Source organism: Telmatherina bonti, assembly GCF_933228915.1.
Source record: "Telmatherina bonti genome assembly, chromosome: 8".
NCBI classification, from domain to species: domain Eukaryota; kingdom Metazoa; phylum Chordata; class Actinopteri; order Atheriniformes; family Telmatherinidae; genus Telmatherina; species Telmatherina bonti.
The window spans coordinates 1720635-1743730 of NC_136626.1; the positions used below are offsets into that span (position 1 = coordinate 1720635).

Sequence of the window (23096 nt, forward strand, 5' to 3'; positions counted from 1 at the left end):
TCATCACCATAATCACCATCATCTTCATCATCATCATCACCATCGTCTTCATCACCATCATCATCATCACCATCATCTTCATCATCATCACCATAATCACCATCATATTCATCATCATCATCACCATCAACATCATCTTTATATCATGACATCATCATCATCATCACCACCATCATCACCATCACTATAATCACCATCATCTAAATCATCATCATCATCACCATAATCCCCATCTTCATCTTCATCATCATCACCATCATCATCATCACCATCATCTTAATCATCACTATAATCATCACCATATTCACCATCATCTCCATCAACACCATCATCATCATCACCATAATCACCATCATCTTCATCATCACCATAATCACCATCATCATCATCACCATCATCACCATCATCTCCATCAACACCATCATCATCATCACCATAATCTTCATCATCATCATCACCATAATCACCATCATCACCATAATCACCATTATCATCACCATCATCATCATCATCACCATATTCACCATCATCTTCATCAACACCATCATCACCATATTCACCATCATCTCCATCAACACCATCATCACCATAATCACCATCATCTTCATCATCATCATCACCATCATCACCATAATCACCATCATCATCATCACCATCACTATTATCATCACCATAATCACCATCATCTTCATCATCATCATCAACGTAATAAAAAGCCTGAAGCTTTATGGAAGGACCTGCGTCCAACAGGACAGTCCACCAGAACCTTCCTACCATGTCCTCTACTGTCTGATTTCCTGCTTGTGTTGTTCTCACTCAGATGTAAGTCGCTTTCGATAAAAGCGCCTAAATGACTGTAGAATAGAATAGAATAGAATAGAATAGAATAGAATAGAATAGAACCATATCATGACACGTGTCGCTGTGGACTGGAGCTGGTTTTTCCGACGACTCTGAAAGCATTTGAACGCTTCGTGCCTCCAACATGGCGGCGCCTCCCGGCACGTGCTGCTTCTTCGTGGAGAAGAAGAAGCGTTTCTGTAAGATGGTGGTGGGAAAAGGGAAACGCTTCTGCGGAGAGCACGCGACCATGGTGAGTTCAGAGACTCGCCAGAACCTGCGTTCAGAGTCCGCAGGCTCCTGGTGGATCAGAACCGATCAGAACTGATGGGATCGATAGGAGTGATCAGATGTTCTTCCTGTTTTCAGGAGAGCAGCAGCAGCAGGACCGTCTGTCCTCTGGACCCCAGGCAGTGAGTTCCCCCTAGCTGATCAGGTTATCGATCAGCTCCAATCACAAGCACACATCTGCAGATCAATACTGGTGTCTGATGTGTTTCAGCACCGTGGCCGCGGAGCGACTGGGTCAGCACCTGAAGAAGTGCAACTCCAGGGACAAACCCAAACCCGTGAGCCAGAACCAGAACTTCCTCTTTCATTTTGTCTCTGAAGCCTGGTCCACCCGGACCGGAACCGGTTCGGAACCGGACCTGATCCGAGTCCGAACCGGTTCGGACCCGGACCTGATCCGAGTCCGAACCGGTTCGGAACCAGACCTGATCCAATCTAGAACCGGACCAGAGGCCTCATGTCTAACCCTGCAGCTCCAAACCCGCCGTAGACCAGTTCTAGTCCAGTTCTGGGGTTTCTAAAAGCAGGACTTGGCGGTAAAACGTCCCGACCTCCAACCATCATGTTGGAACCAAACTGCTGCCAAACGTCTAGAAGTGATGCAACACATCAGAGGTGGACAATTCTCATTTATTCACAGGTTTAGTCTCATTTCTGTCTTCATGTCTCCGTCTCCTGCACCTCCTCCTCTGCCAGGACACGCCTGCTGGGGGGACAAGGTGGACCCACTGCCCCCCCTCTCCGACCACATCTGCAGCGCTGCAACCCAGCTGGGACACACAGGAACACCAGTATGTTCCCAGTAAATAAACTGGAGTCAGAGACGTCTCATTTATGTCCGTTCATTTTATAATCTGAAACAAAGGAATGAAGCACTTCCAGCATCATCTGGAGCATTTTGTTCCAGCGTATCTCTGGACTCCTTCATTTTCCCGCCAGCTTCTAATCTGTGGAATTTCTTCCTCATTTTCCAGAAAATTCCTCTTTTTTCCAGCAGAACCGTCATGGAAATGAGATGGATTAATATTTATCAGGGCGTCGGCCTGACCTTTTATAGCCAACATGTGGGCGTGGCCTGATGTTTCCTCACATGGCAACATTTAGTGTTGATCCTGATTTATGAAGGAAACAGGCGTGGGAACCTGGAAGGTTCTCCTGGTTTCCGTACGGACGCCGCCTGGAGGCATCATCTGCAGGGTTAGAAATCAGGCTCCTGGTCCAGAACTGTATCGGTCCTGATCTGGTCCCAGTACTGGTTCTGATCCTGTTCCAGGTTTATTATGTGGAGAACGTTAATGCAGGAGACGATGAAGATGAGACGGAACCACAGGTAACTGATGAAGATGTTAATGATGGTGATGATGATGATGATGGTGGTGAAGATGAAGGTGTGTCGTTGTGCAGGTGAGTCTCGGCGAGGTCAGCCGGTCTGAGTTGGAGTCTCTGGTGGACAAACTGAAGACGGCTGCCGAAGGTGAGACACCCTCATCTTCCTCATTTCCTCACATGGACTCGACAACCAAGCAGGGTCGTGGTCGCTATGGCAACAGGTTAAGTTAAGCTGACCTGGATGAGACGAAGCGGTCAGGTGACTCCCCCCCCAGCCTCTGATTGGTCAGTTTGACGTGTGGGAGACGTCTGTCTGATGTTTCAGGGCTGCAGTGGGACGTGGAGGACAGAGTCCTGTCCCACCCCGTCTTCCAGGACGAACTCAGGAACCCAAAGAACGGAGGCTCCGCCCACAAACACCTGAAGCAGCAGGTAGGGGCAGACATGTGATCAGCTCGACCAATCACAGATCAGTTAGTGTGACTGGACCACCGGACGTCCGGTTGGTGGCGCCACCAGGGAACTGCCACTTGTTCCATTCGGATCCACCGTAGGCTTGACCCTCCCGTCTTCTCAGTCCTCCATCCTAGGTCACCTGGCGGAGCTGGACCTGCTGAGGAGGGGGCGGTGCTTCGTGGAGTTTGGAGCCGGTCGAGGAAAACTGTCTCATTGGATCTACGAGGCTTTGAAGCCCTGCGGTGACCCGGACTCCGGCGACGACCTGCAGCTGCTGCTGGTGGAGCGCTGCAGCACCCGCTTCAAGGTGAGTTCTGGAGGACCAGAACTGGGCTGTCCTGGTCTCCAAAGACCTGTTCCTGGAACGTCCCGCAGTGGTCCTGGGAGCCGCTTCGAACTCTGGAGCCGAAGTCTGACGGGGGGGGGGGGGGGCACCGGTCAGCATCAAACTGTACCGCCGGGAAGGGGGACGGACTAATTACCACCCTAGTGTATGGAGACGGAGGAGGAAGACCTGGACCCGGTTCTGGTCGGCAGCCTGATTCCAGCTGTTCTGTTGCAGGTAGACGGGAAGCATCAGGGCGGGCCGGTCCGGTTTCAGAGGCTGCAGGTGGACATCCAGCACCTGGACCTAAGTAAGAACCGAACATGGGTTCTGGTCTGACTGAGGGTTTCAGTTGCTGACCGGACTCTGGTTGCAGGTAAAGCCCGTCCACAGCAGTACCAGAATCTTCCGGTGGTTGGAGTCGGGAAGCACCTGTGTGGAGCAGCAACAGGTGAGACGCGTCTTCTGATTGGCCGTCCAGTCCAGACTAGCTGTTCTGACCCGGTTCTGTCCTGTTCTCAGATCTGGCTCTGCGGTGTTTATTTGGAAGACCTGGACCCCGGACCGAGACAGAACGACCTGCTAAACCACCAGGACCAGGTGCTGATCCAGAAACAGTTACTGGACCCGATTTGGTTCTGGGCCTGGCGGTGGCCTTGTGCTGCCACCATCGCTGTGAGTGGCGCCACTACACCGGCCAGCAGTTCTTCCTGCAGCGAGGACTCGGACCGGCGGACTTCTCCGCCTTCTGCCGCATGTCCAGCTGGGCCACATGTGGACTCAGACCGACCAGTCGGGACGGACCGCTGCTCGATCCCGACGATCGGAGAAGAGACGAAGAGGAGCACGAACCGGTGGAGGAAGCGGACGCCGAGAACGGGTAAAGCTCACACCGTCTTCCAGAACGTGATCTTATTGGACGATGCGGGACGTGTCCATCTCTCCATCCGAAGGTTCTTGTCTCCAGCCGAGCGCCAGTGGGTCGGCCGTCTCTGCAAGCTGCTGATCGATGCCGGCCGCCGCCACTTCCTGCAGACCAGAGGCTTCGCTAGCAGACTGTCCCACTACGTGGACCTGGACCTGACCCTGGAGAACGTCCTGCTGACCGCCGTGCCTTCATCACCTGGACCTGACCCAGCACCTGGACCTGGACCTGGACCTGACCCAGCACCTGGACCTGGACCAGGAGAACGTCCGGCTGACTGAAGATGATGTCAGAATAGTTCCGTTTTTATGTTCATGTTAATAAAGCTTTGATCCAAACAGCATCCTGGTTCTGATCCAGAAAGCCCAGAAGAAGTTCCATCGTCCTGTTTTATTCTGACGTGACCTCGCTGGTCTCTGGAATATTTAGAACAGAACCGGGTCAGAACCAGAACAGGGAGAATCTTTAAGTTTCAGTTAGAGAATCAAACATTCTGGGTTTCAGTTCTGGGACGTGTTAGAGGTAGAGCTATGTTAGTGTCCACAGGGGTACAACCGGGTCAGAACCAGAACTGTTCTGGTACTAACGGTTAACACAGTGCATGTTCAGGACAGCGTACGCTCTCTTCCGGGCCTCCCGGATGTACATCTGCATGAACTCTCGGCCAAACATCTCTCTGTCGTCTTCGTCCTCGGCCGGCGTCTTGGGAAGGAGAGACACGTCTTCGTCCTCGGCCGGCGTCTTGGGAAGGAGAGACACGTCCAGCGTCAGAGGATTGTCCCGAAAATTCACAAACCTGAGAAAAAAAGACAAATTGGTCCAGTTTCCACCGCCTACGACATGTCAGAATATGGCTGCCGTTTCCACACCGACAGGATGTGGTTTCCAGACATTTCTATGTAGAAGTAAACCACTAAAGTGTTCCAGTCGCCGTGGTGACCAGTTCGTTTCCAGTAAACATGGCGCCGCGTCCGGCAAACGGAAAATTGCAGTTTCTGAATAATTTAGAGAAACCAAAGATGGAGAAGGCTTCAAAATGCAAATCTACACTACAGCAAGTATGAAGCGTGAAGAAATGTTGCTTCCAGAAACCGCGGCTTAAATGCTAAAAACCTGCAATCACACGTTTAATTTGGTCATCGAAAGTTAACAAATAAGGAATTTATGTCGACAAAACCTCACTGAGACAGACCGAGGTTGGACAGACTGACCTGAGGTTGGACAGACTGACTGAGGTTGGACAGACTGACCTGAGGTTGGACAGACTGACTGAGGTTGGACAGACTGACCTGAGGTTGGACAGACAGACCGAGGTTGGACAGACTGACCTGAGGTTGGACAGACTGACCGAGGTTGGACAGACAGACCTGAGGTTGGACAGACTGACTGAGGTTGGACAGACTGACCTGAGGTTGGACAGACTGACTGAGGTTGGACAGACTGACCTGAGGTTGGACAGACTGACTGAGGTTGGACAGACTGACCTGAGGTTGGACAGACAGACCGAGGTTGGACAGACTGACCTGAGGTTGGACAGACAGACCGAGGTTGGACAGACTGACCTGAGGTTGGACAGACTGACTGAGGTTGGACAGACTGACCTGAGGTTGGACAGACTGACCGAGGTTGGACAGACTGACCTGAGGTTGGACAGACTGACCGAGGTTGGACAGACAGACCTGAGGTTGGACAGACTGACCTGAGGTTGGACAGACTGACCGAGGTTGGACAGACTGACCTGAGGTTGGACAGACTGACTGAGGTTGGACAGACTGACCTGAGGTTGGACAGACAGACCGAGGTTGGAAAGACAGACCGAGGTTGGACAGACAGACCTGAGGTTGGACAGACTGACCTGAGGTTGGACAGACTGACCTGAGGTTGGAGAGACTGACCGAGGTTGGACAGACAGACCGAGGTTGGACAGACTGACCGAGGTTGGACAGACTGACCTGAGGTTGGAGAGACTGACCGAGGTTGGACAGACAGACCGAGGTTGGACAGACTGACCGAGGTTGGACAGACTGACCTGAGGTTGGACAGACAGACCGAGGTTGGACAGACTGACCTGAGGTTGGACAGACAGACCTGAGGTTGGACAGACAGACCGAGGTTGGACAGACAGACCTGAGGTTGGACAGACAGACCGAGGTTGGACAGACAGACCTGAGGTTGGACAGACTGACCTGAGGTTGGACAGACTGACCGAGGTTGGACAGACAGACCTGAGGTTGGACAGACAGACCTGAGGTTGGACAGACAGACCGAGGTTGGACAGACAGACCTGAGGTTGGACAGACAGACCTGAGGTTGGACAGACTGACCGAGGTTGGACAGACTGACCTGAGGTTGGACAGACTGACCGAGGTTGGACAGACTGACCGAGGTTGGACAGACAGACCTGAGGTTGGACAGACAGACCTGAGGTTGGACAGACAGACCTGAGGTTGGAAAGACAGACCTGAGGTTGGACAGACTGACCTGAGGTTGGAGAGACTGACCGAGGTTGGACAGACAGACCGAGGTTGGACAGACAGACCGAGGTTGGACAGACAGACCGAGGTTGGAAAGACAGACCTGAGGTTGGACAGACAGACCTGAGGTTGGACAGACTGACCTGAGGTTGGACAGACAGACCTGAGGTTGGACAGACTGACCTGAGGTTGGACAGACAGACCGAGGTTGGAAAGACAGACCTGAGGTTGGACAGACTGACCGAGGTTGGACAGACTGACCGAGGTTGGACAGACTGACCTGAGGTTGGACAGACAGACCGAGGTTGGACAGACTGACCTGAGGTTGGACAGACTGACCGAGGTTGGACAGACAGACCTGAGGTTGGACAGACTGACCTGAGGTTGGACAGACTGACCTGAGGTTGGACAGACTGACCGAGGTTGGACAGACTGACCTGAGGTTGGACAGACTGACCGAGGTTGGACAGACTGACCTGAGGTTGGACAGACTGACCTGAGGTTGGACAGACTGACCGAGGTTGGACAGACTGACCTGAGGTTGGACAGACTGACCTGAGGTTGGACAGACAGACCGAGGTTGGACAGACTGACCTGAGGTTGGAGAGACAGACCTGAGGTTGGAGAGAGAGACCTGAGGTTGGACAGACTGACCGAGGTTGGACAGACTGACCGAGGTTGGACAGACAGACCGAGGTTGGACAGACTGACCGAGGTTGGACAGACTGACCGAGGTTGGACAGACAGACCGAGGTTGGACAGACTGACCTGAGGTTGGACAGACTGACCTGAGGTTGGACAGACTGACCGAGGTTGGACAGACTGACCTGAGGTTGGACACACTGACCGAGGTTGGACAGACTGACCTGAGGTTGGACAGACAGACCTGAGGTTGGAAAGACAGACCTGAGGTTGGACAGACTGACCTGAGGTTGGAGAGACTGACCGAGGTTGGACAGACAGACCGAGGTTGGACAGACAGACCGAGGTTGGAAAGACAGACCTGAGGTTGGACAGACAGACCTGAGGTTGGACAGACTGACCTGAGGTTGGACAGACAGACCTGAGGTTGGAAAGACAGACCTGAGGTTGGACAGACTGACCGAGGTTGGACAGACTGACCTGAGGTTGGACAGACTGACCGAGGTTGGACAGACTGACCTGAGGTTGGACAGACAGACCGAGGTTGGAAAGACAGACCTGAGGTTGGACAGACTGACCGAGGTTGGACAGACTGACCTGAGGTTGGACAGACTGACCGAGGTTGGACAGACTGACCTGAGGTTGGACAGACAGACCGAGGTTGGACAGACTGACCTGAGGTTGGACAGACTGACCGAGGTTGGACAGACAGACCTGAGGTTGGACAGACAGACCTGAGGTTGGACAGACTGACCTGAGGTTGGACAGACTGACCGAGGTTGGACAGACTGACCTGAGGTTGGACAGACTGACCGAGGTTGGACAGACTGACCTGAGGTTGGACAGACTGACCTGAGGTTGGACAGACAGACCGAGGTTGGACAGACTGACCTGAGGTTGGAGAGACAGACCTGAGGTTGGAGAGAGAGACCTGAGGTTGGACAGACTGACCGAGGTTGGACAGACTGACCGAGGTTGGACAGACAGACCGAGGTTGGACAGACTGACCTGAGGTTGGACAGACTGACCTGAGGTTGGACAGACTGACCGAGGTTGGACAGACTGACCTGAGGTTGGACACACTGACCGAGGTTGGACAGACTGACCTGAGGTTGGACAGACTGACCTGAGGTTGGACAGACTGACCGAGGTTGGACAGACTGACCTGAGGTTGGACAGACTGACCTGAGGTTGGACAGACTGACCTGAGGTTGGACAGACTGACCTGAGGTTGGACAGACAGACCTGAGGTTGGACAGACTGACCTGAGGTTGGACAGACTGACCTGAGGTTGGACAGACTGACCGAGGTTGGACAGACTGACCGAGGTTGGACAGACAGACCTGAGGTTGGACAGACTGACCTGAGGTTGGACAGACAGACCGAGGTTGGACAGACTGACCGAGGTTGGACAGACTGACCTGAGGTTGGACAGACAGACCGAGGTTGGACAGACTGACCTGAGGTTGGACAGACAGACCTGAGGTTGGACAGACAGACCGAGGTTGGACAGACAGACCTGAGGTTGGACAGACAGACCGAGGTTGGACAGACAGACCTGAGGTTGGACAGACTGACCTGAGGTTGGACAGACTGACCGAGGTTGGACAGACAGACCTGAGGTTGGACAGACAGACCTGAGGTTGGACAGACAGACCGAGGTTGGACAGACAGACCTGAGGTTGGACAGACAGACCTGAGGTTGGACAGACTGACCGAGGTTGGACAGACTGACCTGAGGTTGGACAGACTGACCGAGGTTGGACAGACTGACCGAGGTTGGACAGACAGACCTGAGGTTGGACAGACAGACCTGAGGTTGGACAGACAGACCTGAGGTTGGAAAGACAGACCTGAGGTTGGACAGACTGACCTGAGGTTGGAGAGACTGACCGAGGTTGGACAGACAGACCGAGGTTGGACAGACAGACCGAGGTTGGAAAGACAGACCTGAGGTTGGACAGACAGACCTGAGGTTGGACAGACTGACCTGAGGTTGGACAGACAGACCTGAGGTTGGACAGACTGACCTGAGGTTGGACAGACAGACCGAGGTTGGAAAGACAGACCTGAGGTTGGACAGACTGACCGAGGTTGGACAGACTGACCGAGGTTGGACAGACTGACCTGAGGTTGGACAGACAGACCGAGGTTGGACAGACTGACCTGAGGTTGGACAGACTGACCGAGGTTGGACAGACAGACCTGAGGTTGGACAGACAGACCTGAGGTTGGACAGACTGACCTGAGGTTGGACAGACTGACCGAGGTTGGACAGACTGACCTGAGGTTGGACAGACTGACCGAGGTTGGACAGACTGACCTGAGGTTGGACAGACTGACCTGAGGTTGGACAGACAGACCGAGGTTGGACAGACTGACCTGAGGTTGGAGAGACAGACCTGAGGTTGGAGAGAGAGACCTGAGGTTGGACAGACTGACCGAGGTTGGACAGACTGACCGAGGTTGGACAGACAGACCGAGGTTGGACAGACTGACCGAGGTTGGACAGACTGACCGAGGTTGGACAGACAGACCGAGGTTGGACAGACTGACCTGAGGTTGGACAGACTGACCTGAGGTTGGACAGACTGACCGAGGTTGGACAGACTGACCTGAGGTTGGACACACTGACCGAGGTTGGACAGACTGACCTGAGGTTGGACAGACAGACCTGAGGTTGGAAAGACAGACCTGAGGTTGGACAGACTGACCTGAGGTTGGAGAGACTGACCGAGGTTGGACAGACAGACCGAGGTTGGACAGACAGACCGAGGTTGGAAAGACAGACCTGAGGTTGGACAGACAGACCTGAGGTTGGACAGACTGACCTGAGGTTGGACAGACAGACCTGAGGTTGGACAGACTGACCTGAGGTTGGACAGACAGACCGAGGTTGGAAAGACAGACCTGAGGTTGGACAGACTGACCGAGGTTGGACAGACTGACCTGAGGTTGGACAGACTGACCGAGGTTGGACAGACTGACCTGAGGTTGGACAGACAGACCGAGGTTGGACAGACTGACCTGAGGTTGGACAGACTGACCGAGGTTGGACAGACAGACCTGAGGTTGGACAGACAGACCTGAGGTTGGACAGACTGACCTGAGGTTGGACAGACTGACCGAGGTTGGACAGACTGACCTGAGGTTGGACAGACTGACCGAGGTTGGACAGACTGACCTGAGGTTGGACAGACAGACCGAGGTTGGACAGACTGACCTGAGGTTGGAGAGACAGACCTGAGGTTGGAGAGAGAGACCTGAGGTTGGACAGACTGACCGAGGTTGGACAGACTGACCGAGGTTGGACAGACAGACCGAGGTTGGACAGACTGACCTGAGGTTGGACAGACTGACCTGAGGTTGGACAGACTGACCGAGGTTGGACAGACTGACCTGAGGTTGGACACACTGACCGAGGTTGGACAGACTGACCTGAGGTTGGACAGACTGACCTGAGGTTGGACAGACTGACCGAGGTTGGACAGACTGACCTGAGGTTGGACAGACAGACCTGAGGTTGGACAGACTGACCTGAGGTTGGACAGACTGACCTGAGGTTGGACAGACTGACCTGAGGTTGGACAGACTGACCTGAGGTTGGACAGACTGACCGAGGTTGGACAGACAGACCTGAGGTTGGACAGACTGACCTGAGGTTGGACAGACTGACCGAGGTTGGACAGACTGACCGAGGTTGGACAAACTGACCTGAGGTTGGACAGACTGACCTGAGGTTGGACAGACTGACCGAGGTTGGACAGACTGACCGAGGTTGGACAGACAGACCGAGGTTGGACAGACTGACCTGAGGTTGGACAGACTGGCCTGAGGTTGGACAGACTTACCTGAGGTTGGACAGACTGACCGAGGTTGGACAGACTGACCTGAGGTTGGACAGACTGACCTGAGGTTGGACAGACAGACCTGAGGTTGGACAGACAGACCGAGGTTGGACAGACAGACCGAGGTTGGACAGACAGACCTGAGGTTGGACAGACAGACCTGAGGTTGGAGAGACTGACCGAGGTTGGACAGACTGACCTGAGGTTGGACAGACAGACCGAGGTTGGACAGACTGACCTGAGGTTGGACAGACAGACCTGAGGTTGGACAGACAGACCAAGGTTGGACAGACAGACCTGAGGTTGGAGAGACTGACCGAGGTTGGACAGACAGACCGAGGTTGGACAGACTGACCGAGGTTGGACAGACTGACCTGAGGTTGGACAGACAGACCGAGGTTGGACAGACTGACCTGAGGTTAGACAGACAGACCTGAGGTTGGACAGACAGACCGAGGTTGGACAGACAGACCTGAGGTTGGACAGACTGACCGAGGTTGGACAGACAGACCGAGGTTGGACAGACTGGACGAAGTTGGACAGACTGACCTGAGGTTGGACAGACAGACCGAGGTTGGACAGACTGGCCTGAGGTTGGACAGACTGACCTGAGGTTGGACAGACTGACCGAGGTTGGACAGACAGACCTGAGGTTGGACAGACAGACCTGAGGTTGGACAGACAGACCGAGGTTGGACAGACTGACCTGAGGTTGGAGAGACTGACCGAGGTTGGACAGACTGACCGAGGTTGGACAGACAGACCGAGGTTGGACAGACTGGCCTGAGGTTGGACAGACTGACCGAGGTTGGACAGACAGACCTGAGGTTGGACAGACTGGCCTGAGGTTGGACAGACTGACCTGAGGTTGGACAGACTGACCGAGGTTGGACAGACAGACCTGAGGTTGGACAGACAGACCGAGGTTGGACAGACTGACCTGAGGTTGGAGAGACTGACCGAGGTTGGACAGACTGACCGAGGTTGGACAGACAGACCTGAGGTTGGACAGACTGGCCTGAGGTTGGACAGACTGGCCTGAGGTTGGACAGACTGACCTGAGGTTGGACAGACAGACCGAGGTTGGACAGACTGACCTGAGGTTGGAGAGACTGACCGAAGTTGGACAGACAGACCGAGGTTGGACAGACTGGACGAAGTTGGACAGACTGACCTGAGGTTGGACAGACTGGCCTGAGGTTGGACAGACTGACCTGAGGTTGGACAGACTGACCGAGGTTGGACAGACTGACCTGAGGTTGGACAGACTGACCGAGGTTGGACAGACTGACCTGAGGTTGGACAGACTGATCGAGGTTGGACAGACTGACCTGAGGTTGGACAGACAGACCGAGGTTGGAAAGACAGACCTGAGGTTGGACAGACTGACCTGAGGTTGGACAGACTGACCTGAGGTTGGACAGACAGACCGAGGTTGGACAGACTGACCGAGGTTGGACAGACAGACCTGAGGTTGGACAGACAGACCGAGGTTGGACAGACAGACCTGAGGTTGGACAGACAGACCGAGGTTGGACAGACAGACCGAGGTTGGACAGACAGACCGAGGTTGGAAAGACAGACCTGAGGTTGGACAGACAGACCTGAGGTTGGACAGACTGACCTGAGGTTGGACAGACTGACCGAGGTTGGACAGACTGACCTGAGGTTGGACAGACAGACCGAGGTTGGACAGACTGACCTGAGGTTGGACAGACTGACCGAGGTTGGACAGACAGACCTGAGGTTGGACAGACAGACCTGAGGTTGGACAGACTGACCTGAGGTTGGACAGACTGACCGAGGTTGGACAGACTGACCTGAGGTTGGACAGACTGACCGAGGTTGGACAGACTGACCTGAGGTTGGACAGACTGACCTGAGGTTGGACAGACAGACCGAGGTTGGACAGACTGACCTGAGGTTGGAGAGACAGACCTGAGGTTGGAGAGAGAGACCTGAGGTTGGACAGACTGACCGAGGTTGGACAGACTGACCGAGGTTGGACAGACTGACCGAGGTTGGACAGACTGACCTGAGGTTGGACAGACTGACCGAGGTTGGACAGACTGACCTGAGGTTGGACACACTGACCGAGGTTGGACAGACTGACCTGAGGTTGGACAGACTGACCTGAGGTTGGACAGACTGACCGAGGTTGGACAGACTGACCTGAGGTTGGACAGACAGACCTGAGGTTGGACAGACTGACCGAGGTTGGACAGACTGACCTGAGGTTGGACAGACTGACCTGAGGTTGGACAGACAGACCTGAGGTTGGACAGACTGACCTGAGGTTGGACAGACAGACCTGAGGTTGGACAGACAGACCTGAGGTTGGACAGACTGACCTGAGGTTGGACAGACTGACCGAGGTTGGACAGACAGACCGAGGTTGGACAGACAGACCTGAGGTTGGACAGACAGACCTGAGGTTGGACAGACTGACCGAGGTTGGACAGACTGACCGAGGTTGGACAAACTGACCTGAGGTTGGACAGACTGACCTGAGGTTGGACAGACTGACCGAGGTTGGACAGACTGACCGAGGTTGGACAGACAGACCGAGGTTGGACAGACTGACCGAGGTTGGACAGACTGACCTGAGGTTGGACAGACTGGCCTGAGGTTGGACAGACTGACCGAGGTTGGACAGACTGACCTGAGGTTGGACAGACTGACCTGAGGTTGGACAGACAGACCTGAGGTTGGACAGACAGACCGAGGTTGGACAGACAGACCGAGGTTGGACAGACAGACCTGAGGTTGGACAGACAGACCTGAGGTTGGAGAGACTGACCGAGGTTGGACAGACTGACCTGAGGTTGGACAGACAGACCGAGGTTGGACAGACTGACCTGAGGTTGGACAGACAGACCTGAGGTTGGACAGACAGACCAAGGTTGGACAGACAGACCTGAGGTTGGAGAGACTGACCGAGGTTGGACAGACAGACCGAGGTTGGACAGACAGACCGAGGTTGGAAAGACTGGCCTGAGGTTGGACAGACTGACCGAGGTTGGACAGACAGACCTGAGGTTGGACAGACTGGCCTGAGGTTGGACAGACTGACCTGAGGTTGGACAGACTGACCGAGGTTGGACAGACAGACCTGAGGTTGGACAGACAGACCGAGGTTGGACAGACTGACCTGAGGTTGGAGAGACTGACCGAGGTTGGACAGACTGACCGAGGTTGGACAGACAGACCTGAGGTTGGACAGACTGGCCTGAGGTTGGACAGACTGACCTGAGGTTGGACAGACAGACCTGAGGTTGGACAGACAGACCGAGGTTGGACAGACTGACCTGAGGTTGGAGAGACTGACCGAAGTTGGACAGACAGACCGAGGTTGGACAGACTGGACGAAGTTGGACAGACTGACCTGAGGTTGGACAGACTGGCCTGAGGTTGGACAGACTGACCTGAGGTTGGACAGACTGACCGAGGTTGGACAGACTGACCTGAGGTTGGACAGACTGACCGAGGTTGGACAGACTGACCTGAGGTTGGACAGACTGATCGAGGTTGGACAGACTGACCTGAGGTTGGACAGACAGACCGAGGTTGGAAAGACAGACCTGAGGTTGGACAGACTGACCTGAGGTTGGACAGACTGACCTGAGGTTGGACAGACTGACCGAGGTTGGACAGACTGACCGAGGTTGGACAGACTGACCTGAGGTTGGACAGACAGACCGAGGTTGGACAGACTGACCGAGGTTGGACAGACTGACCTGAGGTTGGACAGACTGACCGAGGTTGGACAGACAGACCTGAGGTTGGAGAGACTGACCGAGGTTGGAGAGACTGACCGAGGTTGGACAGACAGACCGAGGTTGGACAGACTGACCGAGGTTGGACAGACTGACCTGAGGTTGGACAGACAGACCGAGGTTGGACAGACTGACCTGAGGTTGGACAGACAGACCGAGGTTGGACAGACAGACCTGAGGTTGGACAGACAGACCGAGGTTGGACAGACAGACCTGAGGTTGGACAGACTGACCTGAGGTTGGACAGACTGACCGAGGTTGGACAGACAGACCTGAGGTTGGACAGACAGACCTGAGGTTGGACAGACAGACCGAGGTTGGACAGACAGACCTGAGGTTGGACAGACAGACCTGAGGTTGGACAGACTGACCGAGGTTGGACAGACTGACCTGAGGTTGGACAGACTGACCGAGGTTGGACAGACTGACCGAGGTTGGACAGACAGACCTGAGGTTGGACAGACAGACCTGAGGTTGGAAAGACAGACCTGAGGTTGGACAGACTGACCTGAGGTTGGAGAGACTGACCGAGGTTGGACAGACAGACCGAGGTTGGACAGACAGACCGAGGTTGGAAAGACAGACCTGAGGTTGGACAGACAGACCGAGGTTGGACAGACTGACCTGAGGTTGGACAGACAGACCTGAGGTTGGACAGACTGACCTGAGGTTGGACAGACAGACCGAGGTTGGAAAGACAGACCTGAGGTTGGACAGACTGACCGAGGTTGGACAGACTGACCTGAGGTTGGACAGACTGACCGAGGTTGGACAGACTGACCTGAGGTTGGACAGACAGACCGAGGTTGGACAGACTGACCTGAGGTTGGACAGACTGACCGAGGTTGGACAGACAGACCTGAGGTTGGACAGACAGACCTGAGGTTGGACAGACTGACCTGAGGTTGGACAGACTGACCGAGGTTGGACAGACTGACCTGAGGTTGGACAGACTGACCGAGGTTGGACAGACTGACCTGAGGTTGGACAGACAGACCGAGGTTGGACAGACTGACCTGAGGTTGGAGAGACAGACCTGAGGTTGGAGAGACAGACCTGAGGTTGGACAGACTGACCGAGGTTGGACAGACTGACCGAGGTTGGACAGACAGACCGAGGTTGGACAGACTGACCGAGGTTGGACAGACTGACCGAGGTTGGACAGACAGACCGAGGTTGGACAGACTGACCTGAGGTTGGACAGACTGACCTGAGGTTGGACAGACTGACCGAGGTTGGACAGACTGACCTGAGGTTGGACACACTGACCGAGGTTGGACAGACTGACCGAGGTTGGACAGACTGACCTGAGGTTGGACACACTGACCGAGGTTGGACAGACTGACCTGAGGTTGGACAGACTGACCTGAGGTTGGACAGACTGACCGAGGTTGGACAGACTGACCTGAGGTTGGACAGACTGACCTGAGGTTGGACAGACTGACCGAGGTTGGACAGACTGACCTGAGGTTGGACAGACTGACCTGAGGTTGGACAGACAGACCTGAGGTTGGACAGACTGACCTGAGGTTGGACAGACTGACCTGAGGTTGGACAGACAGACCTGAGGTTGGACAGACTGACCTGAGGTTGGACAGACTGACCGAGGTTGGACAGACAGACCTGAGGTTGGACAGACAGACCTGAGGTTGGACAGACTGACCTGAGGTTGGACAGACTGACCGAGGTTGGACAGACTGACCGAGGTTGGACAAACTGACCTGAGGTTGGACAGACTGACCTGAGGTTGGACAGACTGACCGAGGTTGGACAGACTGACCGAGGTTGGACAGACAGACCGAGGTTGGACAGACTGACCTGAGGTTGGACAGACTGGCCTGAGGTTGGACAGACTTACCTGAGGTTGGACAGACTGACCTGAGGTTGGACAGACTGACCTGAGGTTGGACAGACTGACCTGAGGTTGGACAGACAGACCTGAGGTTGGACAGACAGACCGAGGTTGGACAGACAGACCGAGGTTGGACAGACAGACCTGAGGTTGGACAGACAGACCTGAGGTTGGACAGACTGACCGAGGTTGGACAGACTGACCTGAGGTTGGACAGACAGACCGAGGTTGGACAGACTGACCTGAGGTTGGACAGACAGACCTGAGGTTGGACAGACAGACCAAGGTTGGACAGACAGACCTGAGGTTGGAGAGACTGACCGAGGTTGGACAGACAGACCGAGGTTGGACAGACTGACCGAGGTTGGACAGACTGACCTGAGGTTGGACAGACAGACCGAGGTTGGACAGACTGACCTGAGGTTGGACAGACAGACCTGAGGTTGGACAGACAGACCGAGGTTGGACAGACAGACCTGAGGTTGGACAGACTGACCGAGGTTGGACAGACAGACCGAGGTTGGACAGACTGGACGAAGTTGGACAGACTGACCTGAGGTTGGACAGACAGACCGAGGTTGGACAGACTGGCCTGAGGTTGGACAGACTGACCTGAGGTTGGACAGACTGACCGAGGTTGGACAGACAGACCTGAGGTTGGACAGACAGACCGAGGTTGGACAGACTGACCTGAGGTTGGAGAGACTGACCGAGGTTGGACAGACTGACCGAGGTTGGACAGACAGACCGAGGTTGGACAGACTGGCCTGAGGTTGGAGAGACTGACCGAGGTTGGACAGACAGACCTGAGGTTGGACAGACAGACCGAGGTTGGACAGACTGACCTGAGGTTGGAGAGACTGACCGAGGTTGGACAGACTGACCGAGGTTGGACAGACAGACCGAGGTTGGACAGACTGGCCTGAGGTTGGACAGACTGACCGAGGTTGGACAGACAGACCTGAGGTTGGACAGACTGGCCTGAGGTTGGACAGACTGACCTGAGGTTGGACAGACTGACCGAGGTTGGACAGACAGACCTGAGGTTGGACAGACAGACCGAGGTTGGACAGACTGACCTGAGGTTGGACAGACTGACCGAGGTTGGACAGACTGACCGAGGTTGGACAGACTGACCGAGGTTGGACAGACTGACCTGAGGTTGGACAGACTGACCGAGGTTGGACAGACTGACCTGAGGTTGGACAGACTGATCGAGGTTGGACAGACTGACCTGAGGTTGGACAGACAGACCGAGGTTGGAAAGACAGACCTGAGGTTGGACAGACTGACCTGAGGTTGGACAGACTGACCTGAGGTTGGACAGACTGACCGAGGTTGGACAGACTGACCTGAGGTTGGACAGACAGACCGAGGTTGGACAGACTGACCTGAGGTTGGAGAGACAGACCTGAGGTTGGAGAGACAGACCTGAGGTTGGACAGACTGACCGAGGTTGGACAGACTGACCGAGGTTGGACAGACAGACCGAGGTTGGACAGACTGACCGAGGTTGGACAGACTGACCTGAGGTTGGACAGACAGACCGAGGTTGGACAGACTGACCTGAGGTTGGACAGACTGACCTGAGGTTGGACAGACTGACCGAGGTTGGACAGACTGACCTGAGGTTGGACACACTGACCGAGGTTGGACAGACTGACCTGAGGTTGGACAGACTGACCTGAGGTTGGACAGACTGACCGAGGTTGGACAGACTGACCTGAGGTTGGACAGACAGACCTGAGGTTGGACAGACTGACCGAGGTTGGACAGACTGACCTGAGGTTGGACAGACAGACCTGAGGTTGGACAGACTGACCTGAGGTTGGACAGACTGACCTGAGGTTGGACAGACAGACCTGAGGTTGGACAGACTGACCTGAGGTTGGACAGACTGACCGAGGTTGGACAGACAGACCGAGGTTGGACAGACAGACCTGAGGTTGGACAGACAGACCTGAGGTTGGACAGACTGACCTGAGGTTGGACAGACTGACCGAGGTTGGACAGACTGACCGAGGTTGGACAAACTGACCTGAGGTTGGACAGACTGACCTGAGGTTGGACAGACTGACCGAGGTTGGACAGACTGACCGAGGTTGGACAGACAGACCGAGGTTGGACAGACTGACCGAGGTTGGACAGACTGACCTGAGGTTGGACAGACTGGCCTGAGGTTGGACAGACTTACCTGAGGTTGGACAGACTGACCGAGGTTGGACAGACTGACCTGAGGTTGGACAGACTGACCTGAGGTTGGACAGACAGACCTGAGGTTGGACAGACAGACCGAGGTTGGACAGACAGACCTGAGGTTGGACAGACAGACCTGAGGTTGGAGAGACTGACCGAGGTTGGACAGACTGACCTGAGGTTGGACAGACAGACCGAGGTTGGACAGACTGACCTGAGGTTGGACAGACAGACCTGAGGTTGGACAGACAGACCAAGGTTGGACAGACAGACCTGAGGTTGGAGAGACTGACCGAGGTTGGACAGACAGACCGAGGTTGGACAGACTGACCGAGGTTGGACAGACTGACCTGAGGTTGGACAGACAGACCGAGGTTGGACAGACTGACCTGAGGTTGGACAGACAGACCTGAGGTTGGACAGACAGACCGAGGTTGGACAGACAGACCTGAGGTTGGACAGACTGACCGAGGTTGGACAGACAGACCGAGGTTGGACAGACTGGACGAAGTTGGACAGACTGACCTGAGGTTGGACAGACAGACCGAGGTTGGACAGACTGGCCTGAGGTTGGACAGACTGACCTGAGGTTGGACAGACTGACCGAGGTTGGACAGACAGACCTGAGGTTGGACAGACAGACCTGAGGTTGGACAGACAGACCGAGGTTGGACAGACTGACCTGAGGTTGGACAGACTGACCTGAGGTTGGAGAGACTGACCGAGGTTGGACAGACTGACCGAGGTTGGACAGACAGACCGAGGTTGGACAGACTGGCCTGAGGTTGGACAGACTGACCGAGGTTGGACAGACAGACCTGAGGTTGGACAGACAGGCCTGAGGTTGGACAGACTGACCTGAGGTTGGACAGACTGACCGAGGTTGGACAGACAGACCTGAGGTTGGACAGACAGACCGAGGTTGGACAGACTGACCTGAGGTTGGACAGACTGACCGAGGTTGGACAGACTGACCGAGGTTGGACAGACAGACCTGAGGTTGGACAGACTGGCCTGAGGTTGGACAGACTGACCTGAGGTTGGACAGACAGACCTGAGGTTGGACAGACAGACCGAGGTTGGACAGACTGACCTGAGGTTGGAGAGACTGACCGAAGTTGGACAGACAGACCGAGGTTGGACAGACTGGACGAAGTTGGACAGACTGACCTGAGGTTGGACAGACTGGCCTGAGGTTGGACAGACTGACCTGAGGTTGGACAGACTGACCTGAGGTTGGACAGACTGACCGAGGTTGGACAGACTGACCTGAGGTTGGACAGACTGACCGAGGTTGGACAGACTGACCTGAGGTTGGACAGACTGACCTGAGGTTGGACAGACTGACCTGAGGTTGGACAGACAGACCGAGGTTGGAAAGACAGACCTGAGGTTGGACAGACTGACCTGAGGTTGGACAGACTGACCTGAGGTTGGACAGACTGACCGAGGTTGGACAGACAGACCTGAGGTTGGACAGACAGACCTGAGGTTGGACAGACTGACCTGAGGTTGGACAGACAGACCGAGGTTGGAAAGACAGACCTGAGGTTGGACAGACTGACCTGAGGTTGGACAGACTGACCGAGGTTGGACAGACTGACCTGAGGTTGGACAGACTGACCGAGGTTGGACAGACTGACCTGAGGTTGGACAGACTGACCTGAGGTTGGACAGACTGACCGAGGTTGGACAGACTGACCTGAGGTTGGACAGACAGACCTGAGGTTGGACAGACAGACCTGAGGTTGGACAGACAGACCGAGGTTGGACAGACAGACCTGAGGTTGGACAGACTGACCGAGGTTGGACAGACAGACCGAGGTTGGACAGACTGGACGAAGTTGGACAGACTGACCTGAGGTTGGACAGACAGACCGAGGTTGGACAGACTGGCCTGAGGTTGGACAGACTGACCTGAGGTTGGACAGACTGACCGAGGTTGGACAGACAGACCTGAGGTTGGACAGACAGACCTGAGGTTGGACAGACAGACCGAGGTTGGACAGACTGACCTGAGGTTGGACAGACTGACCTGAGGTTGGAGAGACTGACCGAGGTTGGACAGACTGACCGAGGTTGGACAGACAGACCGAGGTTGGACAGACTGGCCTGAGGTTGGACAGACTGACCGAGGTTGGACAGACAGACCTGAGGTTGGACAGACAGGCCTGAGGTTGGACAGACTGACCTGAGGTTGGACAGACTGACCGAGGTTGGACAGACAGACCTGAGGTTGGACAGACAGACCGAGGTTGGACAGACTGACCTGAGGTTGGACAGACTGACCGAGGTTGGACAGACTGACCGAGGTTGGACAGACAGACCTGAGGTTGGACAGACTGGCCTGAGGTTGGACAGACTGACCTGAGGTTGGACAGACAGACCTGAGGTTGGACAGACAGACCGAGGTTGGACAGACTGACCTGAGGTTGGAGAGACTGACCGAAGTTGGACAGACAGACCGAGGTTGGACAGACTGGACGAAGTTGGACAGACTGACCTGAGGTTGGACAGACTGGCCTGAGGTTGGACAGACTGACCTGAGGTTGGACAGACTGACCGAGGTTGGACAGACTGACCTGAGGTTGGACAGACTGACCGAGGTTGGACAGACTGACCTGAGGTTGGACAGACTGATCGAGGTTGGACAGACTGACCTGAGGTTGGACAGACAGACCTGAGGTTGGACAGACTGACCGAGGTTGGACAGACTGACCTGAGGTTGGACAGACTGATCGAGGTTGGACAGACTGACCTGAGGTTGGACAGACAGACCGAGGTTGGAAAGACAGACCTGAGGTTGGACAGACTGACCTGAGGTTGGACAGACTGACCTGAGGTTGGACAGACTGACCGAGGTTGGACAGACAGACCTGAGGTTGGACAGACAGACCTGAGGTTGGACAGACTGACCTGAGGTTGGACAGACAGACCGAGGTTGGAAAGACAGACCTGAGGTTGGACAGACTGACCTGAGGTTGGACAGACTGACCGAGGTTGGACAGACTGACCTGAGGTTGGACAGACTGACCGAGGTTGGACAGACTGACCTGAGGTTGGACAGACTGACCTGAGGTTGGACAGACTGACCGAGGTTGGACAGACTGACCTGAGGTTGGACAGACAGACCTGAGGTTGGACAGACTGACCGAGGTTGGACAGACTGACCTGAGGTTGGACAGACAGACCTGAGGTTGGACAGACTGACCTGAGGTTGGACAGACTGACCTGAGGTTGGACAGACTGACCGAGGTTGGACAGACAGACCGAGGTTGGACAGACAGACCTGAGGTTGGACAGACAGACCTGAGGTTGGACAGACTGACCTGAGGTTGGACAGACTGACCGAGGTTGGACAGACTGACCGAGGTTGGACAAACTGACCTGAGGTTGGACAGACTGACCTGAGGTTGGACAGACTGACCGAGGTTGGACAGACTGACCGAGGTTGGACAGACAGACCGAGGTTGGACAGACTGACCGAGGTTGGACAGACTGGCCTGAGGTTGGACAGACTGGCCTGAGGTTGGACAGACTTACCTGAGGTTGGACAGACTGACCGAGGTTGGACAGACTGACCTGAGGTTGGACAGACTGACCTGAGGTTGGACAGACAGACCTGAGGTTGGACAGACAGACCGAGGTTGGACAGACAGACCTGAGGTTGGACAGACAGACCTGAGGTTGGAGAGACTGACCGAGGTTGGACAGACTGACCTGAGGTTGGACAGACAGACCGAGGTTGGACAGACTGACCTGAGGTTGGACAGACAGACCTGAGGTTGGACAGACAGACCAAGGTTGGACAGACAGACCTGAGGTTGGAGAGACTGACCGAGGTTGGACAGACAGACCGAGGTTGGACAGACTGACCGAGGTTGGACAGACTGACCTGAGGTTGGACAGACAGACCGAGGTTGGACAGACTGACCTGAGGTTGGACAGACAGACCTGAGGTTGGACAGACAGACCGAGGTTGGACAGACAGACCTGAGGTTGGACAGACTGACCGAGGTTGGACAGACAGACCGAGGTTGGACAGACTGGACGAAGTTGGACAGACTGACCTGAGGTTGGACAGACAGACCGAGGTTGGACAGACTGGCCTGAGGTTGGACAGACTGACCTGAGGTTGGACA

General features: G+C 55.0%; 2 protein-coding genes across 3 annotated transcripts in view; one reads left to right on the forward strand and one right to left on the reverse strand.

Annotated features, from left to right (window-relative positions):
* Window positions 1-985: 985 nt before the first annotated feature.
* On the forward strand, window positions 986-4570 carry trmt13 (tRNA methyltransferase 13 homolog; the record flags this gene model as incomplete). Its single annotated transcript, XM_079245138.1, has 11 exons — window positions 986-1093; window positions 1210-1253; window positions 1343-1409; window positions 2405-2461; window positions 2536-2605; window positions 2786-2892; window positions 3038-3223; window positions 3479-3551; window positions 3618-3692; window positions 3764-4121; window positions 4195-4570. The coding sequence occupies 11 exons, from the start codon at window positions 986-988 to the stop codon at window positions 4445-4447; spliced, it is 1398 nt and encodes a 465-aa protein (XP_079101264.1). The 3' UTR covers window positions 4448-4570.
* The window catches only part of lrrc39 (leucine rich repeat containing 39), a gene marked incomplete at its 3' end in the record, with an annotated part of 48092 nt that continues 29451 nt past the window's right edge, over window positions 4456-23096 (reverse strand). The window contains exons 8-9 of one of the 2 annotated variants that reach the window (XM_079245140.1): window positions 4786-4962; window positions 4456-4582 (exon numbers count right to left, since the gene is read on the reverse strand). In XM_079245140.1, the coding sequence (XP_079101266.1) occupies window positions 4456-4582; window positions 4786-4962 (304 nt within the window). Of the gene's footprint in view, window positions 4583-4609; window positions 4963-23096 lie in introns of those variants that run through there. The other variant, XM_079245141.1, reaches the window with a different exon arrangement.